We start from the raw sequence: 20,924 nt of genomic DNA, 5'->3' as shown, positions 1-20,924 counted from the left end.
TGGACTGGTGAACTGCCGAAAGAAACAGGCGAGGGAATGACGCAGCCTATGGGCTTACTTGGGAAGAATTGAAGGAAATCATGATGAAGGAATTTTGCCCTCCCCATGAGCTTCAGAAGCTGGAGGACGAGTTTTGGAACATCAAGCTGGGAGAAATATTTTTAACGCGTTTCAGATAACATGATATGAAAGCTATTAGAAACCAGCTATGGAGCACTGAAGGCTTAAAGAAAGTAGCTATAAAGTTACCTAAATAAAAAGTTTATGTTTTCAGCAACTAGGGTTTATCCCTATAACAATATTATGAATGAAACATGGGTTTTATCCCATTTGTTTAATATAAAAGTTTGGTGTTTTGAAACTCTGAAATTTATTTCCTAACTACGATCCTGATGTTTCATTTCCGCTGCCAAATTAATAAACACCGATACCACCGGCTATTGCTCGCGGCTCCTGCTCCCGGGGTAGGGGTCGGGGGTTGCGACACAGCGCCATCTTCAACGCTTTTACGGTTAGGTGGTCGTGAGGTTTCGAGTAGAATTCAAAGTCATGAGCCCATTGTCTATCCCGCATAATCTCGGTCACTTCGCGGTTTTCTTCCATACGTTTAGTCTCTAGTTCGTGTATGTCTTGAAGTCGTTTGTTTATCTCCGAAAATGCATTAGTCATTTCGGATCCCATCGACGATGACTCGGGCTTTTTCGATCTTGCACCGCTTCTTCTTCCAGCGGGTCGTGGTAGCTCTTCTGCCGGCTCTTCCTCCGGAATATCATCATTGACGTCGGTGTTTCGAGTGTCGGAGCCTCGGAGGTTGGCGTTTCGCGTTCTCCCGACTCGTTGGTTTTTGATCTCTTTGACGGCCTTTTATTTGCCGACCGACCGGTGTTCATAGGGACGTGCCCATTTGGGGCTATTACGAAGAATTTGCCAACACTTTAAGTACGGGAAATTGCCTTGACTTTGTGTGTAGTCGACTAAGGCCGCTTGTGTAATGTACTCGTCCTTGTGGCCACTTTTCCATCCGTTAAAAATGCGTTGGTAAACGGATTGGAAATTCTTGCACTTCTTGTTGATATCGGTCCACTTGCCCGATATCGAGTCCGCCGGCCGGTATTCGTCTCCTCTATCCGTAAGCCTGAAAAAAAGTTCTCGGATTCGGCTCCAAAAAACGGCTTTACTTTGGCTGTTTGCTACAAAAAAAAAACAAATAATTAATAAAAAAACAAATAAAATTACAAAACAGAAAATAAAAAATCGAAAATAAAAATATACAGTAAATAAAAAAACAGAAAACAAAAAAACCAAAAAAAAACAGAAAATAAAACAAACAGAAAATAAAAAAACAGAAAATAGAAAAAACAAATAAAATTACCTATTTGGGGGTCCTCCGACATGTCGATCCAAGCTCGGGTTAACACATACTCCTCTTCGGCATCCCACGATTGCACATTTTTTTTCGCTCGGGTGATTTTCGTTTTCTTTTTATGTGGCCGTTTTGTTTTTCCTTTTTGCGTCTCCTCTACTTCCGGTTGTGTTTCCACAACAACCTTGGGCTCGTGTAGTGTGGATCCGAATGCTTGTGTCGATCCGAATGCTTGAGACGACCCCATTCCGTCCGTGTTTTGATTCGGGTTCCAACCGTATAGATTCGGGTCCCATGAGAGTGATTGGTTCAGAAGGTTCATGAACCCAGTATTATGTTGATTAAATCAACAAAACCGGATCCGTATGGGGTGGGTCGAGGGGCAACCGGAGACATGGGACGGGTAGGATTGCTACTTTGGTTCGGGTCCGCACTCGAACGGGGAGGAATAAAACCGCGGTTAGGGCTGCATTGTATAAAAATTCTAGTTTAAAAAAAAAAGTAGAGAGAAAGAGTGTTTGAGAGTATGTTGATTGTATGGGATTTTATAAAAAAAATGGGAGATGGGGATGTTTATATGAGAGATGGTGAAATTAATTGAATTGAAATTTTTTTTTTTTTACTTTATGACCGTTGCAAATGGTCAAAAATTTCAAATTCAGCCTTCTTCACGCCGCTATGCACATCACGCGACCAACCTAAAACACCTCTATAGTGCCGCCTGTTATGGTGTGACTGACGCTATGGGGCGCCATCACTCACAAAACCTCCTCCATCACTAGGGCTGTTCAAATCGCTCGCCGCTCGTCGCTCGCTCGACGCTCGTTCGGAAATTGCTCGGAAATTGCTCGTTCGATTTGACGCTCGGTTGTAAACGAGCCGCTCAGCTCGGTTCGGTTTGTAAACGAGCCAAGCATGAGCAAAGGTCCGCTCGGCTCGGTTCGGCTCGAATTATTATTTTAATTAGTATATATATATATATATATATATATATATATACATATACATATACACATACATCTATAAACATGTATATACACAAATATAAATTATACATATATATACACACATACACCTATATATATACACACTTACACATACATATATACTTAAATATAAATTAAATTTATATTTTTATAGGTAGAGGATCCTGTAAAAAGTGCTCAAAGTGTGAGAAGTGTGAGAAGTGTATTATAACACTATATATAATACTCTATAACACCATATAAACATCGTATAACAATATGTAACACCATATAATACCATATAACACTATGTAACACTATATATCATTATATAACAAATATAACACTATAGGTTGTCTGATAGCATGTCTATGATAGATGTATAGTGTTATATTTGTTATATAATGATATATAGTGTTACATAGTGTTATATGGTATTATATGGTGTTACATATTGTTATACGGTGTTTATATGGTGTTATATAGTATTATATATAGTGTTATAATACACTTCTTACACTTCTCACACTTTAGGTCCTTTTTACACTATCCTTACCCTATTTTTATATGTACCAATCTATTAGATTTTGGTCAACTATATACAAATTTACAACTATATCTATACGTACTAGCTCAATCACGCCAATAAAAAATTAAAATCAAAACTAAAAGTCAAACCCAAAACCGATAAACGATTGTCTGTTCATCGCCTCAATGTTTCATGTCGTTACCCTAAGTCGATCGTCTCCTGCCCTCAATGTAATTGTTCGTGCAATATGATCATCGCCTCGTCAGCCACAACATTGTTATTCATAAAAAAAAAAATATTATGCCATGAAATGTGCATGTTTTTAAATACATAAAAACTTGTGACCCAACATTGTCACTATCTCTCTCAGCAAATTTAAATTGGGCGGCATGGTTGTCCAAATCGCTCGAACTTCGCTCGACGCTCGCTCGGAATTTTTACTGCTCGAAAAATGCTCGCTTGAATTGATGCTCGGTTTTAAATGAGCCGCTCCGCTCGGTTCGATTTGTAAACGAGCCAAGCACGAGCAAAGGTCCGCTCGGTTCGGCTCGGCTCGTGAACAGCCCTATCCATCACGCCCCATTACACTCACCTAATATAGATAATTAAGAAGCTTGAATAGGCTGTAACTTGTACTATTGTTTTCTGTGTTTCATTATGTCAATACCGTCGATAATGTTAGTTAATCACCAAGCCCACATGACAAATTGCCAATAATAAAAATAAAACTGCCAATTAGTTAAGCCCACATGACAAATTGCCAATAATAAAACTGGCAATTAGTTAAGTTTACAATAAACTACCCTAATGTTACTTTATGTTGCAAAGAGAATCCTTATGTTTGATACAATTGTTGTATTCTCCTTAAGTATGTGATTAAAAAAAACTACATGCACATAAGAGTTCGGGACACTAAGGGCCTAGATTATTTTTTTTTAAATAAATTAAGTTATATATATTTAAAAAAATATGTATATTTAAACCCAAATAATATAAGCCCAACTATTAATAAACCCAAGTAAAACGTGCCCAACTACTCAAATTATTCAACAATTAAATAAAAGAACCCAACAAATAAAACTCATTTCAAATTTAAACCCAAATGAATAAAAGGTTTGTGAGGGCCGAGGGTGGGAAAAAAGAACGACGACATATGAGGGCGACAATTGTTGAGTTTATGTTATATAGGAGTCCACTTTTATTACTCGACCTGGGCCCAAAACGTTTTGAGAGTTCTCATGGACGATCACGACCCTCATGGAAATCATCTTTGAGTTATACACAAGTATTGTTGGCTCATCAATCATGAAAATCCTATTGTCATTGATACCAGATAAGAAAAAAACAGTATCTAGGGTTGTTTAATTATTTATAGTACACATTCGATTCTTGCGGGGTCGTCTTTTTGTATAGATTTACAAAAAAAACGGCTATCTCACATACACTCTAAACTCAAATTTTAAATCTACACTAATATCCATCATAAGACTAGAACGCTCAACTACTTGCGAAGAAACACATATATATGCTATAACCGTTAATGGAATGTAAATGCGATTTAATCTATGTACCTTCCTTTATAATCAAGATCAGAGTAATATATTTTATTCTTTTATACATGATATCACAACCTATGATTTCTATAATGTTCCTAAGGTTTATGTGGCCTAAATCATCATCATTGTTGCCTTCGCTTATAGTGCCAACACCACTATTATGCCTATGACATTGTTTTCTTTTGCTTGTAGACACATTGTCGTTGTTAGACTACCGCTTGTCGATTGTCATGTGTTTTTCAAACTACTATATTATACCCTTTAATGTCGTTACTTTTGAATAAAGATGATATTTCATCGTCTTCTATCTAAACTATTCACAACCATCATATTTTTTGCCACTTTGCCTTGTGTTTACTGCAGAGATTCCATTGTTCTATGTTATATCAATGTTGAATCTTACAAATTTTTTCCTTCTCTTGTTCTTGTCCGTTTCCTAGTCACAACCCCCCCCCCCCCAGTTTTCTTTGAGCGACGATTTTATTTCTTCTTCTTGCTATGGGGGCGCAACCTCTTCCTATGTCACCTTCTCCTTCAGTTACATCTCCACGTCGTCGAGCATCTTGCCAGCCAACTAACCCTTGCCCCTACAATCCTCTCAATGGTTAACTAGATATAACCAAAGGGTTTCAACTTAATTTGCTACATTTGGATGGTGAAGTATAATCTGTTAAACAAGAAATAATGGCTTTTCGTGACTATGTAGAGTTGGGTGTGATTTTTGTCATTTTGGTATAGTTCGAAGTTTATTTTTAAATGTGGATTGGATCCCGATCAAGCACTAAACTGATATAAAAAACAATTATGACGTATCATGGAGTAGAAATATCGTAATCATGATTATGCAATCATCCGACGTCATTTTGTGTGAAATTGTCGTGTTTCCACGTTACCCTGTTTATTTGTATAAAAGTTAAGAGTAAACTTCTGTTTTTCTTCCTGTGATTTGGTCAATTTAATAGTTTTACTCTAAATCTTTAAAAATAGCCATTTTGTTCTCTCATGTTTTAGTTTTTTTGCTAGTTTGCTCTCCGCCTCTAACTCCATCCAAATTGTTTGTTTTTCCATTTTGCTCCCCGCAGAGAGCAAACTGGTAACAAAACCAAAACATCAGGGAGTAAAATGACTATTTTTAAAGGTTTGAGGCAAAACCGTTAAAGTGACCAAACCACAGGGAGCAAAATAGAAGTTTACTCTAAAAGTTAATTACAGGTAATTGTGGTTTATGGAATTAATAATGTCCTATATACAAAAACAATGACAGATATACAACCTGTTAAAGACACAGACACGACCTGTTACTATATATCTAATATTTTGCCATTAACAGGTCTTAACATGTATTGTATAATGGTTTTAAGTCTTAATAGGTGATATCATATCTGACACAACCTCTTAAGACATGAACATGACCTGTTAAGACCACATCCCATATTTGCCCCAATACTTGTTTGTTATTTTTCGTGTAATTTTCTATCCGGTATTACATCCACTAGTTTTTTTTTTAAATATTATCTTTTGAGATTTTCAAGTATATGTATTTTTTTCTTTCATTTATAATATTCATATTATTCTATGCTTTTTAAATATCCAACTAGTATTAAGGACCCTCGCATTGCGGCAGGGGCGAGCACCAACGTCACACTACTGTCAGCGATCACCGACACTGAAGTTGCGGTGTTAATGTGAAGAAATTAAACCGAAACGTAAAACATAGAATAAAATAACTAAATTGATCTAGGACTTGCGCGTTACGATGAACCCGCGTCTATTTTTTCCCGTTTGGCAGATTAATCGTAATCTATATGTAATATATATCATTACCAGTATACAAACCATAATGCATACATTACAACAACCATTGCATCAATATGTTGCAAATTATATTTATACAAAATTTTGGCTAAATTAATTAGATTATTATAAATAATAATAATTTACAAATAAAATAACACAACTTTGAATGGATCAAACCGATTGAATATGGTAAGATAATGAAACCATTATTTGATTAGGGTACAACTAGTTAAACACAATTTAGAACCATACATGCATACATAACATATTGAATTTGGTATGATAATGAAACCATTATTATTTAATTAAGCTACAAACACTTAAACACTTAAAGCATAAATTACAACCTATATTTGATTAAAATACAAGTATTTAAACACAACTTACAACCAATCATGCATAAAAGTGTTTCAAATTAATAGTATATAAATATAAATGTATTAAAATATGTCAAACTACATTCATACAATCACCATAAAAAAATAAAAGGAAAAACAAAATATGTAAGTATCTTTATGATATAAATCTCAAATAATAATTTTGTATTTCGTAACATACAAATATAAATAATATCATAAAAAATGTATTTAGAAAGAAAAGTTTAATTTCCATGTAACGAAGTTAATAGAATGAAATATTGAAAAAAATTAAAGTTAATATTTAAAATTTTCAGGTATATGATACGGGTAAAGTATATATAGTCTCAGGTAAACACCTTTTTTTACAGTATGTTTGTCAAAAGTAGCTAGTGGCTGGAAGTTGGTAGTTGTAGCTAGTAGCTGTAGTTTTTTAGATACATTTGGTATTTGGCCGAGTAGCTGAAGCTTTTAATTAATAAAATGTATAAAATGACCAAAATGAAAATAACTAAAAATTAAAAAGTTTGTGCATTAAAAAGTTTAAGGCCGGCCCGGAGGGTGTGCCGGCTGGGCGACGGCACAAGGCCCAAACTTCCCCGGGGCCCGAAAGATTTTTTTTTAAATATACATATATTTAAGTTTATATATAAATATTTAGTTTATAATTTGTTTAACAAAAAAGAAGCTTGGTATGCTGGCCTTTAATACCCTTGGAAACTGTCTAGATGGCGTTATCTCAAGTTCGGTTCCCTAGCTTCTTTAATTCCCTTTAGTTTTTTTTCCAGTTTTCTTATTTTTTTTTTTGTTTTTGGTTTTCCTATTTTAATTTTATGTTTTCTTTTCCAGTTTAAAACTTAATTTTCTTTTTTTATTTTGTTTAAAACTTAAATTCAACAAACAATATTTGAAATGTTTTACTTTTTTCTCTTTTTATACAAAAACTGATGAAACGAACACGTTTGTTTGCGCATGTTACAACTGTATTTTTTAGATTTTAACTTTCGTTTGCTATAACGAGTGCATCGAAAAAAAGTTCCGCTCGATGCAACGTGCATGTGATCCCATTAGTGTATAAATATATATATATATATATATGTTTAGTTTGTATATGTACTTTTTAAAAAGTTAGCGGCCCTTTTTTCCGTTTATTATTATGTTTTCTAGTATGTAAATATGTACTAATTCAAATATGTTTATTTTTTCTTTACAAAATTGAATTATTGACTTTATATTATAAGGGCCCGTTTTTTATACTCGTTCCAGGCCCAAAAAATTTGGAGCATTTTCGGAGACGTCTCTGAAAAAGTTCATTATCTTTAGAGGTTCAACCAAAAGCTTCAAGCTCCTAACCTAAAAGCTTAAAGTCCTTCAAACAAACAAGGCTTTTTATTGAGTATGAGCTTTTTTCTTAAAAGTTTAAAGCTAGAAGCTCCAAAAGACTTAATGCCAAACATATATACCCTTAGGGGCTTTTTGACAAATTCTGAATGGTTAAGTGATGAATTAGTAAGATGTCTGAACCATTAAGTGCTGAACCAGTAAGAGGTCTGAACCATTAAGAGCTAGCATAATGCTTAACCGTACAGAAGCAAATGTCTGACCAATTCAGATTAGAGGTTTTAACCATTCAGACTCGGTATAATACTTAACTTTTATAGGCAATGTCTGAACCATTCAGACATTTACTCGCAAAACAAATAATAGAATCATTAAATATTAAACCACTAAGAGGTCAGAACCATTAAAAAATAAACAAAGAGCTACTTAATCTCATACCAAAAAACCTATTGCAATTTGTCCACCTCGGGTTTTTTTTTTAATATTTTAATTTTAAGTTAGACTAAAATTAGGGTTTATTTCTCTAGGCGGGAAATATAAATTCATCAAGATTCAAAAAGAAGATGAATATGCAATCGACAGTTTCAATTTCAGCCATTTCAATTCGTTCTTCCAATCAACAACAAAGCAATGCACTCCAACATAAATTCATTCTTCAAACCCTCTTCTTCAACATCGCAAAAGCAAGCCAACGATTTATTCGAGAATCTGTCTGTCGAGGAACAAGACTTCACCAGAGAACCCAAAATTCCGATTATATACACTCGAAGATCTCCGAAAACAAATGGGTATAACATTTTTTTATTATCTTGTACAATTTGATTCGTGAATTCGTTGAACTTGAAGAACAGTTTACAGTTTTCGTTGCTACTAATCAGTCTCATTGATTAGGTTAATTATTTTATAGGTTTAAAATTGATTTAGTTAATTATCCTTTGTGTAAGAAACACATCAAGTATAATTATATTGGAGAAAAAACGACGCAGAGCGGAAACACGAAAAAAATAAATAAAAAGATAGAATTATCAAGAAAATGTAATTTGATAGGTGTTATCAAATTTTCAAAAGAGTAAATTGCCAAAATCGTCCCTGAGGTTTGGGCATGTTTGTTTGTTTCATCCAAAACAACTTTTTTGTTCCATATTGCCCTTGATTTTTTGTCATTTTCATCCAAACGTCTAATTGAGTTATTTTTTCTGTCAGATATTTGGATGAAAATGACAAAAAAAAATCTCAAAATTGAAGGGCATTATTGTACAAAAAAGTTGTTTTGGATGAAACTGGAAAACATGACCAAACCTCATGGACACGATTTTGGTAATTTACGACTTTGTACCGCGATTCGGTATGACGGATCTGGTACGCGATACAAGGGTCTTTTAGCGTTTCCTGTGATTATGGTCTAAAAAATATCGAAATTAAGGACGAATAACCGTTTAAGATAAATTTAAAGGCAATCAGGGCTGTATTCGTTTTAAATTAAAACGGAAAAAATTGAAAACAGTTGAATTTAGGGAATGTCTTTCGTGATAAAATCGGAGCCCATATATGTAAATTCGGGTCAGACAGCTGGGCCAAACCGTTTATGGCGTTTGCCACATGATCCGGCTCGTCGATACGACGATACCTGCTTATGGGCACCTTAACTCCACTCATATCTAGCTCGTTTAAGTAAGAGTCTGTTAACTCTTAGATCATCTTTTGAATTACAGTTCGGTTTTTGGCATGTAGGGAGGATGATGGTTTACTCGAATGGGATAATAAAAACAAATTTGATTTTAGAGAACGGTTGGTGGTTACAAATTCCAAAAGGATTTTAAACATGAAAAGAAAGTACGCACAGTTACATCTAAATTTCGGCCAATCTGATTTTATGTTTAGCAACTGTAAAACTTGCGGATTCAAGTTTGTGCCTGGAGACGAAGAAGACGCCAAGCTTCACAAAGAGTTTCACAAGAATTACACTCATGGTATTGGATTTAAGGTACATGTTTAGTTATTTGATATATTGTAGTAGAGTAAATTACGTTTTTGGCCCTTGTGGTTATATCACTTTTACTATATTAGCTCAAAATAAGAATTTTTAACATATCTGCCCCCATGGTCTCTATAACTAACCATTTTGGCCCCCATGATCTCTAGACTTAGGGGCCAAAATGGTTAGTTATAGAAACCATGGAGGCAGATATGTTAAAAATTCTCATTTTGGGCTAATATAGCAAAAGTGATATAACCACAGGGGCCAAAAACGTAATTTACTCATTGTAGTATATAAAGTTGGTTTTTAAGATGTTTTTACTGATTAATTATTCACGGATTTCGTACTTAAGAGTTGGCGTAACGAAAGAGTTATTGAGACGCACTCGTTAGAAAATTCGCGGGTTATTTTGGTACTGAATGATGATCCTCCTGCTCATGTTAGAAAGGTACTATCTACTATTGATTTTTGTTAAATATGAAATGCTTGCTTCATATTAGGAATAAAAATTTGAATTTCGTTGATCGGTTCATTCGGAATGAAATTGTAATGACAGGTTGAAGAGGTTATTAAGATGATGGAGATGGACCTTGGTGATGGATGGATCTTCCATAAACACTGTAAGGTGGCTATTTCAACTTTTTTTGTTTTATTATGTTTTTGATTATTTGATTTCATTGGTTGACTTTTGTTCAACATATATGTTCTTGATTTGGTTGGTGTGTTTGTGTTTCTTGGAGTTATATTTTTTAGTAAATTGCCATTTTCGTCTCTGAGGTTTGGCCAGTTTTACGACTTCCGTCCAGAGGTTTGAAATCTTGCCATTTTCAACTGGCTCGTTAACTCTATCAATTTTTCTTCGTTAAGTCAGGGTATTCCCGTCTTTTTTGTTAACTTAAAAGGTCAATTCAGTATTTTGAAAAACTTGTATGTTATGCTAAATGCCTGTACATAAAGTGAAAAAGACCGAATTGCCCTTTAAGCTAACAAAAATACCCCTTACTTAACGGAGAAAAATGGATGGAGTTAACGAGCCGGATGAAAATGACAAGATTTCAAACCTTTTCGATCCAGATGCGGAAAAACAAACCTTTGGACGAAAGTCGCAAAACTGGCCAAACCTGAGGGACAAAATGACATTTTACTCTTTTTATTTTTTATTTTTTTGCACTTAAGAACAACCAAACAAGCTTTGAAAGGCCTATTTACCATAATTCAAGGAAGGTTGACCTTTTTTTTTATATTTGCAGGTTTATCTTTTTATTTCCTCGCATCGAGTTGCTGGCTGCCTTGTTGCGGAGCCAATTAAAAAGGCGTATCGGTTAATCTCCAACTCGGTTGAAAAATCTGCTGTAACCACTACAAAGGACGGAAAGTTGACTCCAACGATCTTCCAGTTTGGTAACATTAGCTTCCAAAGAGAATTACGGAGAAAAAACTGGTTGCCAAAAAATGAAAGAAAATCAGAAGACGCCCTCCTTGGAGCCATCGTTTGTGAAAATGATGCGGTCACTGCAGTATGCGGTATTCGTGCAATTTGGGTCACACCCTCCAACAGAAGAAAACATGTCGCCACTCGTTTACTTGAGGCCGCAAGGTAGCTTTGATCTCCAAATGTATCTTCTAGAGGTGGTAAAATGGGCGGGTCGGGTAACAAGTGACCACATGTAGTTTTTTTCTGCAGGTTGAAACGCGTTGGGTAAATACTTTTTGTCCAGAACTTTTTTTTATAAAATGATGAGTTAATAGCCTAAATGGTCCCTGAGATTTGCTCACTTTTGCTACTTTAGTCCAAAATCCAAAATTTTTAAATCTGGGTCCCTGAGGTTTGCATTTTGTTGCCATTTTAGTCCAAATTTCAAAAACCCTCTTTTTTGACTGTTGCAACCAGCCTATTTTGTCCTTTTGCGCAGGGGTATTCTGGGTTCTTGATCTGAGTTTGTTATAATAACTCATGAAAATGACCAAAATACCCCTGCACAAAAGGACAAAATAGGCTGGTTGCAACAGTAAAAAAATGGAGTTTTTGAAATTTGGACTAAAATGGCAACAAAATGCAAACCTCAGGGACCCAGATTTAAAAATTTTGGATTTTGGACTAAAGTGGCAAAAGTGAGCAAACCTCAGGGACTATTTTGGCTATTAACTCTAAAATGATTTAAAGAGGTTTTCTGCAAATTTGTTTTCATCCTGTTTGACCCATTTAACTTGTATGCTTTATAAAATGATTTAAGAAGTTTTGTGCATTCGATAATACGTGCGTATGATTAACGTTTGAATCTTTTCAACACGAATGTAGGAAAAGTTTCTGCTCGGGTTTGATCCTTGAACACAGTCAATTAGCGTTCTCTCAGGCAACGAACGCAGGGAAGTTATTAGCAACCAGTTACACCAACACAAGATCTTTCTTGGTCTACTACACAACAAGCTTATTGTAAGCCATTAACATCCAAAATCTTGAATTCATTACTTGAATTCGTATAATCGTTATATGTCAAGATACCCATGATTTTCCAAAGCCAACAATGGTTTAATTGGTTACTTAGAGTGTTTATTTATTTTTTTTTTTTTACCATGGTGATAAACAGATTTGAGATATTTTAGTCATACAAGTTAGTATTTTTTTTTTTTTTTTTTAAATTAGAGGTGATCAAGTAAGTTGTAACCTACTTATATTATTTTAACAAACTATTTGACAAAAACAAATCACTCCTATCAGTGTATTAGTTTCATGTTCTGATCATGATGTTTAAATTGTTGTAACATTGATTTAAATACTCTGTTTATGTTTTCTATCATAAAATTAAAGCATTTTTAGATAAAAGTTTAGTTATATATTAACATATCTTCTAGTAATCATTATAAAACACCAAAATATATAATTACCTACACATTACATACTTACTGAAAGACAATTTATTGAATCAAACTTTATTGATGTTGATGATGTGATGTTTATATAAAGAGAGACAGTGTGAATCTTGAAAATGCCAAATACGGATACAACACAACGTTAAAATGAAAGTCTTTAAACATATGCATCCGGGTTTTTGATAAGGTAGGCTTCCACAACCTTGTAGAGTCCTAAAACCTTTTCTTTGCCGGCCTTTAGTTCTTCTTCCTTGATTTCAAAATCACCACGTGTGTAAATAGTTGTGGTCATCTTGGAGACGGTCCCACCATTAGATGAACCCTCCAACTTGATATCATAAGATACCTTTTCGATATTGTCTGATATGCCGTTTCCTTCAATCAACGTGTACTTGTAAGTGAATGTCTTCTCATCGATTTCATCTACTTGGTGCTTCGCGAAACCTGCATACAAGAATTGAGTTAAACTAGAAAACACACATAGGAAATTAGTATTTGAAGCTGAAGTATCCTTATGAAGGTGCCTATTCGGGTTGTGCATCTTAAACGGGCCAAATTAACAAAGTAATATGTATTTAATACATTCAACATCCTAAATCGCTTACATAATTCGTTTAAATTATATCGTAATAACATTTTATGTATTTACAATTAAAGCTATCATCATATATAAATAATATAATAACAAGTAAAAGGTAAAAAGTGTTTGTGGGTCAACCCAATTCGACCCACACTGCCACCCAAACTTTTTTAGACACGTTACACGGGCCAACCAGAATCAACATTTGGATAAATGTTACTTTACCTCCAGCATAGTTGATCTGTTTAATGCTTCCGGACCCACCGTCACCTTTGATAAGTTCGATGCTTTTAATAGCATCTGGCAAGAGTTTTGGCATTAAGTTGTGCGAGTCGACAATCGAGGCCTTGAAAATTCTAGCCGGAAGGACGGGTGAAGTGTACACATCGGTGTATGTCAAGACACCCATGATTTTGAATTTTGAAGGTTAAAAGATGTTAATTTTAGAGTGTTTCAGGCGATGGAGATGGATGATTGATGATGGTTGTATATATAGGCTCAAAATGGAGCTAATGTTTTGTTAGATTTTGTACTAGGTGCAATTGTAATTGTACCTTGCAATGGCAAGTTCATGTTGGGCCCAGGTGGGTATAAACATTCTGTTTTTTGTCCACATTTGAAGTGGCTTAGCCACAATGGACCATTTAAATCAAACAAATATAAGCACAATTAATTAGTCTCACTAATTTTGGTTTTATTTTTAAATGTTTATTGTCACACATCCATTTTATTGGCTTTTACTTCTTCTGTTTTTTTTTCTTTCAGATTATATGAATTTTTTAAGACAATTTTATTTATATATAAAACGCTTATAAGAATATGAGACTTTTCAATGTTTACCGGTGGACAATTAACTAATTTAAGGGGTGGCACCACTACCTTAAGGTACCCGGACCCTTTCTAATCATGCAGTGTCACGTCACTTTTACGTGCAACTACGCTAAAACACGTTAATAGGTGCCACACTACCGTAAACCATTGGCCCACCACTTTTATCCTACTCTCTCTACACTCTTCATGTCTCTCTCTATCTCTCTCATCAACACACACAAAACTAATCGCTAAACACAACCCCAAACCATTTCCCGCAGTACCCTACCCGCACTACCGCCGCCTGTGTTACCGGTCGGGTAGGGGTACCCGTGAGCGATTCAACAGTGCCCCGACCCCCTAAGCGTAAACTTTTGATGATGTAAATCTAGAGTGGAACAAATAGTATGTTTTTGTTTTACTTTTATTTGATTTATAAAACTCTTGTAAGAATATGAGAGGAAAGAAAGATAATACAATGTATAGTGATTTAGGTAGGTTTTTAAAATAGACATTGCATCATCACCTTCATCTTTGATCAACATTTTTCCTTTGTTATCAACAACGTAACAGTCTAAAGCAACGCCACACTAATATGACACCATTTTTCGTCGGTTAATATGACACCATTTGTCGTCGGTGGTGAATGTTCATCTCATGAATTACATGATAGCAGTGGCGAAGCTTGACAATGAAGAACGGGAGGGGGGGGGGGGGAGGTCGTGGTTCGAAAACGTATATACCCAAAAATTTCTATACGAAAATTACATATGTAACACTACTGAGCGAAAAGTTCGGGGGGTCGGACGCGCCCGGCCCCTCTTAAGCTGCGCCCCTGTATGATAGTGATGATAACCAAATCTTATGTCACTTAATTGGTAGTGATCACGCAGTATATCAATTGAAGGTTTAAGATCTATATAAATCAAGTTCAAAACAACTTACCTCTTCTCATAGAATCTAAGATCAAGGACTTGTCTAGACTACATTATTTTCTAAAAAATACTAATTGGCTCGTTATAAATCCACACTTGTAACATTCCAACTCGCACGTGTAATAGTTACTATAAGTTTGATATTTATTTAACTAGGGGAATGTTTATTGGGGAACACTAAAAAAGAGGGGAATAGCGGGGAACCGACTCAAACGAACTCTGGATTGGACTCATTCCAGCGGCGTTGGAACCGGCTCGTCAAACCCTAACTAAGATCTCTTAACCCTAAACCTTAAATCCTAACTCCTAAACTCTAAACCCTAAAGCTAAAAAATAACGCTAAAACCTAAACTAAACCGTAAAATCTAAACTATAAACGCTAAAAGCTAAACCTTAAAGGCTAAACCTAAAGCTAAACCCTAAAAGCCAAACCCTAATATATTTAGGGTTTAGGGGTGATGATTTAGGGTTTAGGGTTAAGAGATCCTAGTTAGGGTTCGACGAGCCGGTTCCAACGCCGCTGGAATGAGTCCAATCGGAGTTCGTTTGAGTCGGTTCCTCACGATTCCCCATTTTTTTAGTGTTCCCAATGAACCTCACACTGTGTAACTATAAATAAAAAAATAATTGTATCATTTCATGGGTATATTTTAATGTGAATGATTGAGGAATTTAATTGTCACGAGAATCAAAATAATAAAGAGGTAAAGTCTAGGTAAGTTCAAGTGTAAATACATATTATAGACTTTAATTCAAAAGGTATGCAGTTGATTCGTGTTTAATATGGGAATTAGGCATGACATATAGGCCTTAATTCATGTAATTTTTGTTATTAGAAGTTAAAACATAAATTTACTAAACTATTAGAGTTTAGTTGTCCCCTTATATTTACATCCACACATGGACAGGTGCAAGCAGTAGCGAAGCTTGACCTGAATGACGTGGGGAGGGGGTGGGGGAGGTTGAAAACGTATGTACAAAAAAATTTCTATAGAACCGGGGGGTCGAAAACGTATATACAAAAAATTTCTATACGAAAACTACATATATAACATTACTGAGCGAAAAGTTCGGGCCCCCTCTATACTTCGCCCCTGGGTGCGAGGACATTTAAATGCTAAACCTAGAGTTTTTATTATCTAATGTTATTCAAAGTCAAACTTTATTAATGATGTGATGTTTATATAAAGAGAAACAACGAAAATATTGAGTATGCCAAATATGGCTACACCACAATTTTAAAATGAAAATCTTTAAACATATGCATCCGGGTTGTTGATAAGGTAGGCTTCAAAAACCTTGTAAAGCCCTAACATCTTTTCTTTGCCGGCCTTAAGTTCGTCTTCCTTGATTTCAAAATCGCCATGTGTGTAAATAGTTGTGGTCATCTTGGCGATGCTTCCACCATCAGGTGAAGTCTCAAACTTAATATCATAAGATACCTTTTCGATCTTGTTTGAGATACCGTTTCCTTCTATCAAAGTGTACTTATACGTAAGTGCATTCTCATCGATTTCATCTATGTGGTGCTTTGTGAAACCTGCATACAAGAAAAAACATATATCAAATTAGTATTAAATGAATCACATACTTAAAAGTGAACTTTTAGCAATTTAAAGTCACTTTGATATGTTTCACTTTTCAATCCGAATCTATTTGAACATGTTACCTCGTCTACAACTACTACTAACCGCATATATGAAGATAATCCATTACTTACCTTCAGCATAGTTAATCTGCTTGATGCTTCCGGCCCCACCGTCACCTTTGATAAATTTGATGCTTTTAACAGCCTCCGGCAAAAGTTTTGGCATTAAATTGTGTGAGTCGACAATCGAGGCCTTGAAAATCCTAACCGGAAGGACTGGTGAAGTGCGCTCATCGGTATAAGTCAAGACACCCATGATTTTGAATTTTCAAGACTAAAGTATGTTTAATTGGTTAATTTAACAGTATTTCAGAAGTTGGAGATGGATGGTTAATGATGGTTGTATTTATAGGCTTAAAATGGAGCAAACGTATGGTTAGATTTTGAAATGGTAGAGCTTTGTAATATTGTACTTGGTGCAATTTTAATTGTACCTTGTAATGGCAACCTCATATTCTATTTCTTGTCCACTTTTACAACGGGCGGCACAATTGTCTTAGAATATGTCTCACCAATTTTGGTTCCACTTTATAATTTATAATGTCTATTGTCACACATCCATTTTGTTGGCTTTCACCTCATTTGTCCTTTCTTTTAAATTATTTTAAGAGGCTTTATGTATAACACTAGTTACAAGTTCTTTATATATATATAATGTATTGATTTTAACAAAAACACATACACACAAGTGATTTTATTGAATGTCTTGCAACTTTTTGTATCTACGGACCTACATCATCACGAGTCAGGAAGTCTTTTACTCAACTTCGACATGCATTGTAATTATTGGTACACACTTAAAAAATTCTAACTTTGTTCTACTTGTTAGGGGTGTAAACAAGTCGAGTCTAAGCTCGTCTAGTTCAAGCTCATTTCCTTAACTTACGACTTACGAGAGCCTGTGTTCAAGCTCGGTTTATTTCGAGCTCTATTTCTAAAGTTTGAACTCGACTCATTAGTAGTTTTTAAAGCTTGAACCCGACTCATTCTGCATTAATTGATTAGTTTATGAACATCTATAATTGTTATGTGCATGGTTGTAAAAATCCCGACTAGGTGCGGATTAATCCCCCAATTAGTCGCCGATTAATCAAATTAATCCCGATTAATCCCCATAAATTCCGATTAATCCCCGATTAATCGCTAGTTCCCACCCCACCGCCCGACTAGCGATTACTACAACACTGGTTATGTGAAAGTATAATGTACAATATGCCTTATTGTACGAGCGTACGAGATTTGAAGTTCACACGTTATAAACTTCAATCGAATGTTATAAAAACAGTCGCATATTGTATGAAAACACAAATCACATGTTGTATTACAAAAAAGCACATGTTGATAATGTTTAAAATTGCACGTTATAAAGAAGAACTCGCACGTTAAAATCACATGTTGATAATTCAAACTCGTACGCATCGTACGTTAACACAAATGGTACGTTAACCAACCCTTAATTGTTATTTTTCTTATATCTAATTATAATGCTTATATATAACACAAATTATATTATTTAGTTATTTTATAATAATTTTATACATGATAATTTTTCAAGCTTGAACCTGACTCATTTATGCTCGGTTCGATTTGAGCTTTTAATGAGCTATCTAAACTCAAGTAGCTTACGATCGGCTTGGCTCGTTTACAAGTTACACCCCACTACTTGTGTAACTTTTAAGTAGCCCAAAAAAATTCAATTTTGTACCAACCTTTTTTCCCTCTCTACGAAGATTTCATGGAGTAGGGTACAACACCACGATGGACAAAACAAATATGTCATAACGGAAAGACATTAAGGATGAGTGATTTGTTGTTTCTTGACGTTGAAAAATACATGTTGTATCTTACGTTAATTTTTTTCTAAAACGATAAAATATTTGTTTATTACAAAAGTAAAAGTGGACCATATTGTTAATATAATGTACTAGCTTACAACCCCGTGTATTACACGAGTTAAATGACGAAAAAATGTAAATTATAAACTTTTATATAATCCTTATTAATGAAATGACTTATTTAGATAAAATAGTAAAACAAAAGAACAGTTATATTTTCGCTATTCAAAATAATTTTCTAAGTTTTCACTTCTCTTTTAAGATACTACAATCCATTTTATTATGTCTTCAAAAGAAGTAACACTAAAAAATAAAAAATAAAAAATAATGATCATAAAATTGTAAGTATTTTTAAAAATAATTATAAGTTATTAGGTTATGGTAAATGAATTGTAATTAAATTCTACTATGTATATTAATGATATAATAAATACTTTGATATAAATACTACTTTTAGATATATGGATCATGAGACAAGATACGAATATCATCATTATATAAAAAAATATTACATATTAAAAAAATCATACTAAAAATAAAGTATACGTTTAAAAAAGTAGGACTAAAGTTTTTTAAACTATAAATTTGAGCGTCTACAACAACTTTTTTAATTAGTAGTTGACATCTAAATATTCAAATTAAAATTTTTATTATATTATATAATGTCTTTATTTAGCATGATGATAATGTCTTTAGTTGCGTAATATGATTGAAATTAAGTTTAATATTTAAAACTCAATGTTATTAGGAAGTTGGACCATTTTTTAAGATGAAAACATATTAATAGTAACATAAATTTAAAATTGGAAGAAAATATTGAACACGTGTATTACACGGCTTAAGTAAATATAATGTTATATACATAATAGCAAAAAAAAATATGTCTTTTAAAACTCATTTAGTGTTCGCTTTAAAGATAATTTGGTACTTTATTTATATACTTAGCTTGTAATTTTACTCTTATAAGTTATATACTATAAGTACTTGTAAATGTGATTTGATACTTTATTAGTAATTATTGTTTATATCCAAATAATATATTTTATCTTAACAAATATATATGGTAAGGGTAAAATGAAAATTTCGACAAGTTGTGAGAACTTAGAGAACTTGGCCTTACAAAAGGTTTTTGAATTTTTTTACATGTGTATTAATGATATAATAAATATTTTGATATAAATACTACTTTTAGATATATGGATCATGAGACAAGATACGAATATCATCATTATATAGAAAATATTACATATTAAAAAAATCATACTAAAAATAAAGTAAACGTTTAAAAAAGTAGGACTAAAGTTTTTTAAACTATAAATCTGAGCGTCTACAACTACTTTTTTAATTAGTAGTTGACATTTAAATATTCAAATTAAAATTTTTATTATATTATATAATGTCTTTATTTATCATAATGATAATGTCTTTAGTTGCGTAATATAATTGAAATTAAGTTTAATATTTAAAACTCAATGTTATTAGAAAGTTGGACCATTTTTTAAGATGAAAACATATTGATAGTAACATAAATTTAAAATTGGAAGAAAATATTGAACACATGTATTACATGGCTTAACTAAATATAATGTTATATACTTAATAGCAAAAAAAAAAATATGTCTTTTAAAACCCATTTAGTGTTCGCTTTAAAGATAATTTGGTACTTTATTTAGATAATCCGCTTGTAATTTTAGTCTTCTAAGTTATATACTATAAGTACTTGTACATGTGATTTGATACTTTATTAGTAATTATTGTTTATATCCAAATAATATATTTTATCTTAACAAATATATAGGGTTAGGGTAAAATGAAAATTTCGACAAGTTGTGAGAACTTAGAGAACTTGGCCTTACAAAAGGTTTTTTTAATTTTTTTGCAGGGGGTGTGAATGAGCGGTTAGAGACTCAGGACGTTAAACTTTTTGATTTTGGATTCAAATGGTTAAAACCACTAAAACATAGGGACTCAAAAAGTAATTTACTATCTCTAAATATATTAAATAATATTATACTTATTATATTTTTTGATACATTTATATTTGTTATAGATAATTATTAATTAAATTTGAATTTACACGTTTATCTCTAACTATATTAATTAATATTATATTATATTTTGTGTATAAAAATTAATATGTAATACTATTATTAAAAGAGAGGAGACACCAGAGAGTGACACGTGTACAAAAAGATTTTTATTTATTAGACCATGTGTAGTGGGGCGTGATTTTTAAAAAAAATTGAAAAAAACGCCTCAAAACGCCCCTCCCCCCACTACACCGGGCGTTTTGGGCGTTATAATTAAAAATTTTTGAAGCCGAGCGTTTTAAAAATCACGCTAAATCGAAACTCATGGCT

The 20,924-nt window shown here is 33.5% G+C and overlaps 4 protein-coding genes across 5 annotated transcripts; 1 reads left to right on the top strand and 3 right to left on the bottom strand.

The window, feature by feature from the left end:
- Window positions 1-665: 665 nt before the first annotated feature.
- On the bottom strand, window positions 666-1,685 carry LOC118484181. Its single transcript, XM_035980164.1, has 3 exons — window positions 1,373-1,685; window positions 954-1,190; window positions 666-910 (listed from the first exon to the last, which is right to left on the bottom strand). The coding sequence occupies exons 1-3, from the start codon at window positions 1,683-1,685 to the stop codon at window positions 666-668; spliced, it is 795 nt and encodes a 264-aa protein (XP_035836057.1).
- Window positions 1,686-8,445: 6,760 nt separating this feature from the next.
- LOC110918379 (protein CHROMOSOME TRANSMISSION FIDELITY 7) lies at window positions 8,446-12,426 on the top strand. 2 transcript variants are annotated; one of them, XM_035980077.1, is made up of 6 exons: window positions 8,446-8,695; window positions 9,789-9,891; window positions 10,238-10,333; window positions 10,442-10,510; window positions 11,136-11,482; window positions 12,185-12,426. In XM_035980077.1, the coding sequence occupies exons 1-6, from the start codon at window positions 8,538-8,540 to the stop codon at window positions 12,321-12,323; spliced, it is 912 nt and encodes a 303-aa protein (XP_035835970.1). In that variant the 5' UTR covers window positions 8,446-8,537; the 3' UTR covers window positions 12,324-12,426. The 2 variants fall into 2 exon arrangements, with proteins under 2 accessions (XP_035835970.1, XP_022018400.1); XM_022162708.2 differs by having other exon boundaries at window positions 9,639-9,891.
- Window positions 12,427-12,783: 357 nt separating this feature from the next.
- On the bottom strand, window positions 12,784-13,932 carry LOC110918380 (major allergen Pru ar 1). Its single transcript, XM_022162709.2, has 2 exons — window positions 13,562-13,932; window positions 12,784-13,200 (listed from the first exon to the last, which is right to left on the bottom strand). The coding sequence occupies exons 1-2, from the start codon at window positions 13,743-13,745 to the stop codon at window positions 12,914-12,916; spliced, it is 471 nt and encodes a 156-aa protein (XP_022018401.1). The 5' UTR covers window positions 13,746-13,932; the 3' UTR covers window positions 12,784-12,913.
- A 2,294-nt stretch (window positions 13,933-16,226) lies between these two features.
- LOC110918381 (major allergen Pru ar 1) lies at window positions 16,227-17,034 on the bottom strand. The gene is made up of 2 exons (XM_022162710.2): window positions 16,802-17,034; window positions 16,227-16,621 (listed from the first exon to the last, which is right to left on the bottom strand). The coding sequence occupies exons 1-2, from the start codon at window positions 16,983-16,985 to the stop codon at window positions 16,335-16,337; spliced, it is 471 nt and encodes a 156-aa protein (XP_022018402.1). The 5' UTR covers window positions 16,986-17,034; the 3' UTR covers window positions 16,227-16,334.
- Window positions 17,035-20,924: the final 3,890 nt, after the last annotated feature.

Source organism: Helianthus annuus, chromosome 11 (assembly GCF_002127325.2).
Source record: "Helianthus annuus cultivar XRQ/B chromosome 11, HanXRQr2.0-SUNRISE, whole genome shotgun sequence".
Lineage (NCBI taxonomy): Eukaryota > Viridiplantae > Streptophyta > Magnoliopsida > Asterales > Asteraceae > Helianthus > Helianthus annuus.
The sequence above is the reverse complement of the archived record's forward strand: the minus strand, read 5'-3'. Positions and strand labels throughout refer to the sequence as shown.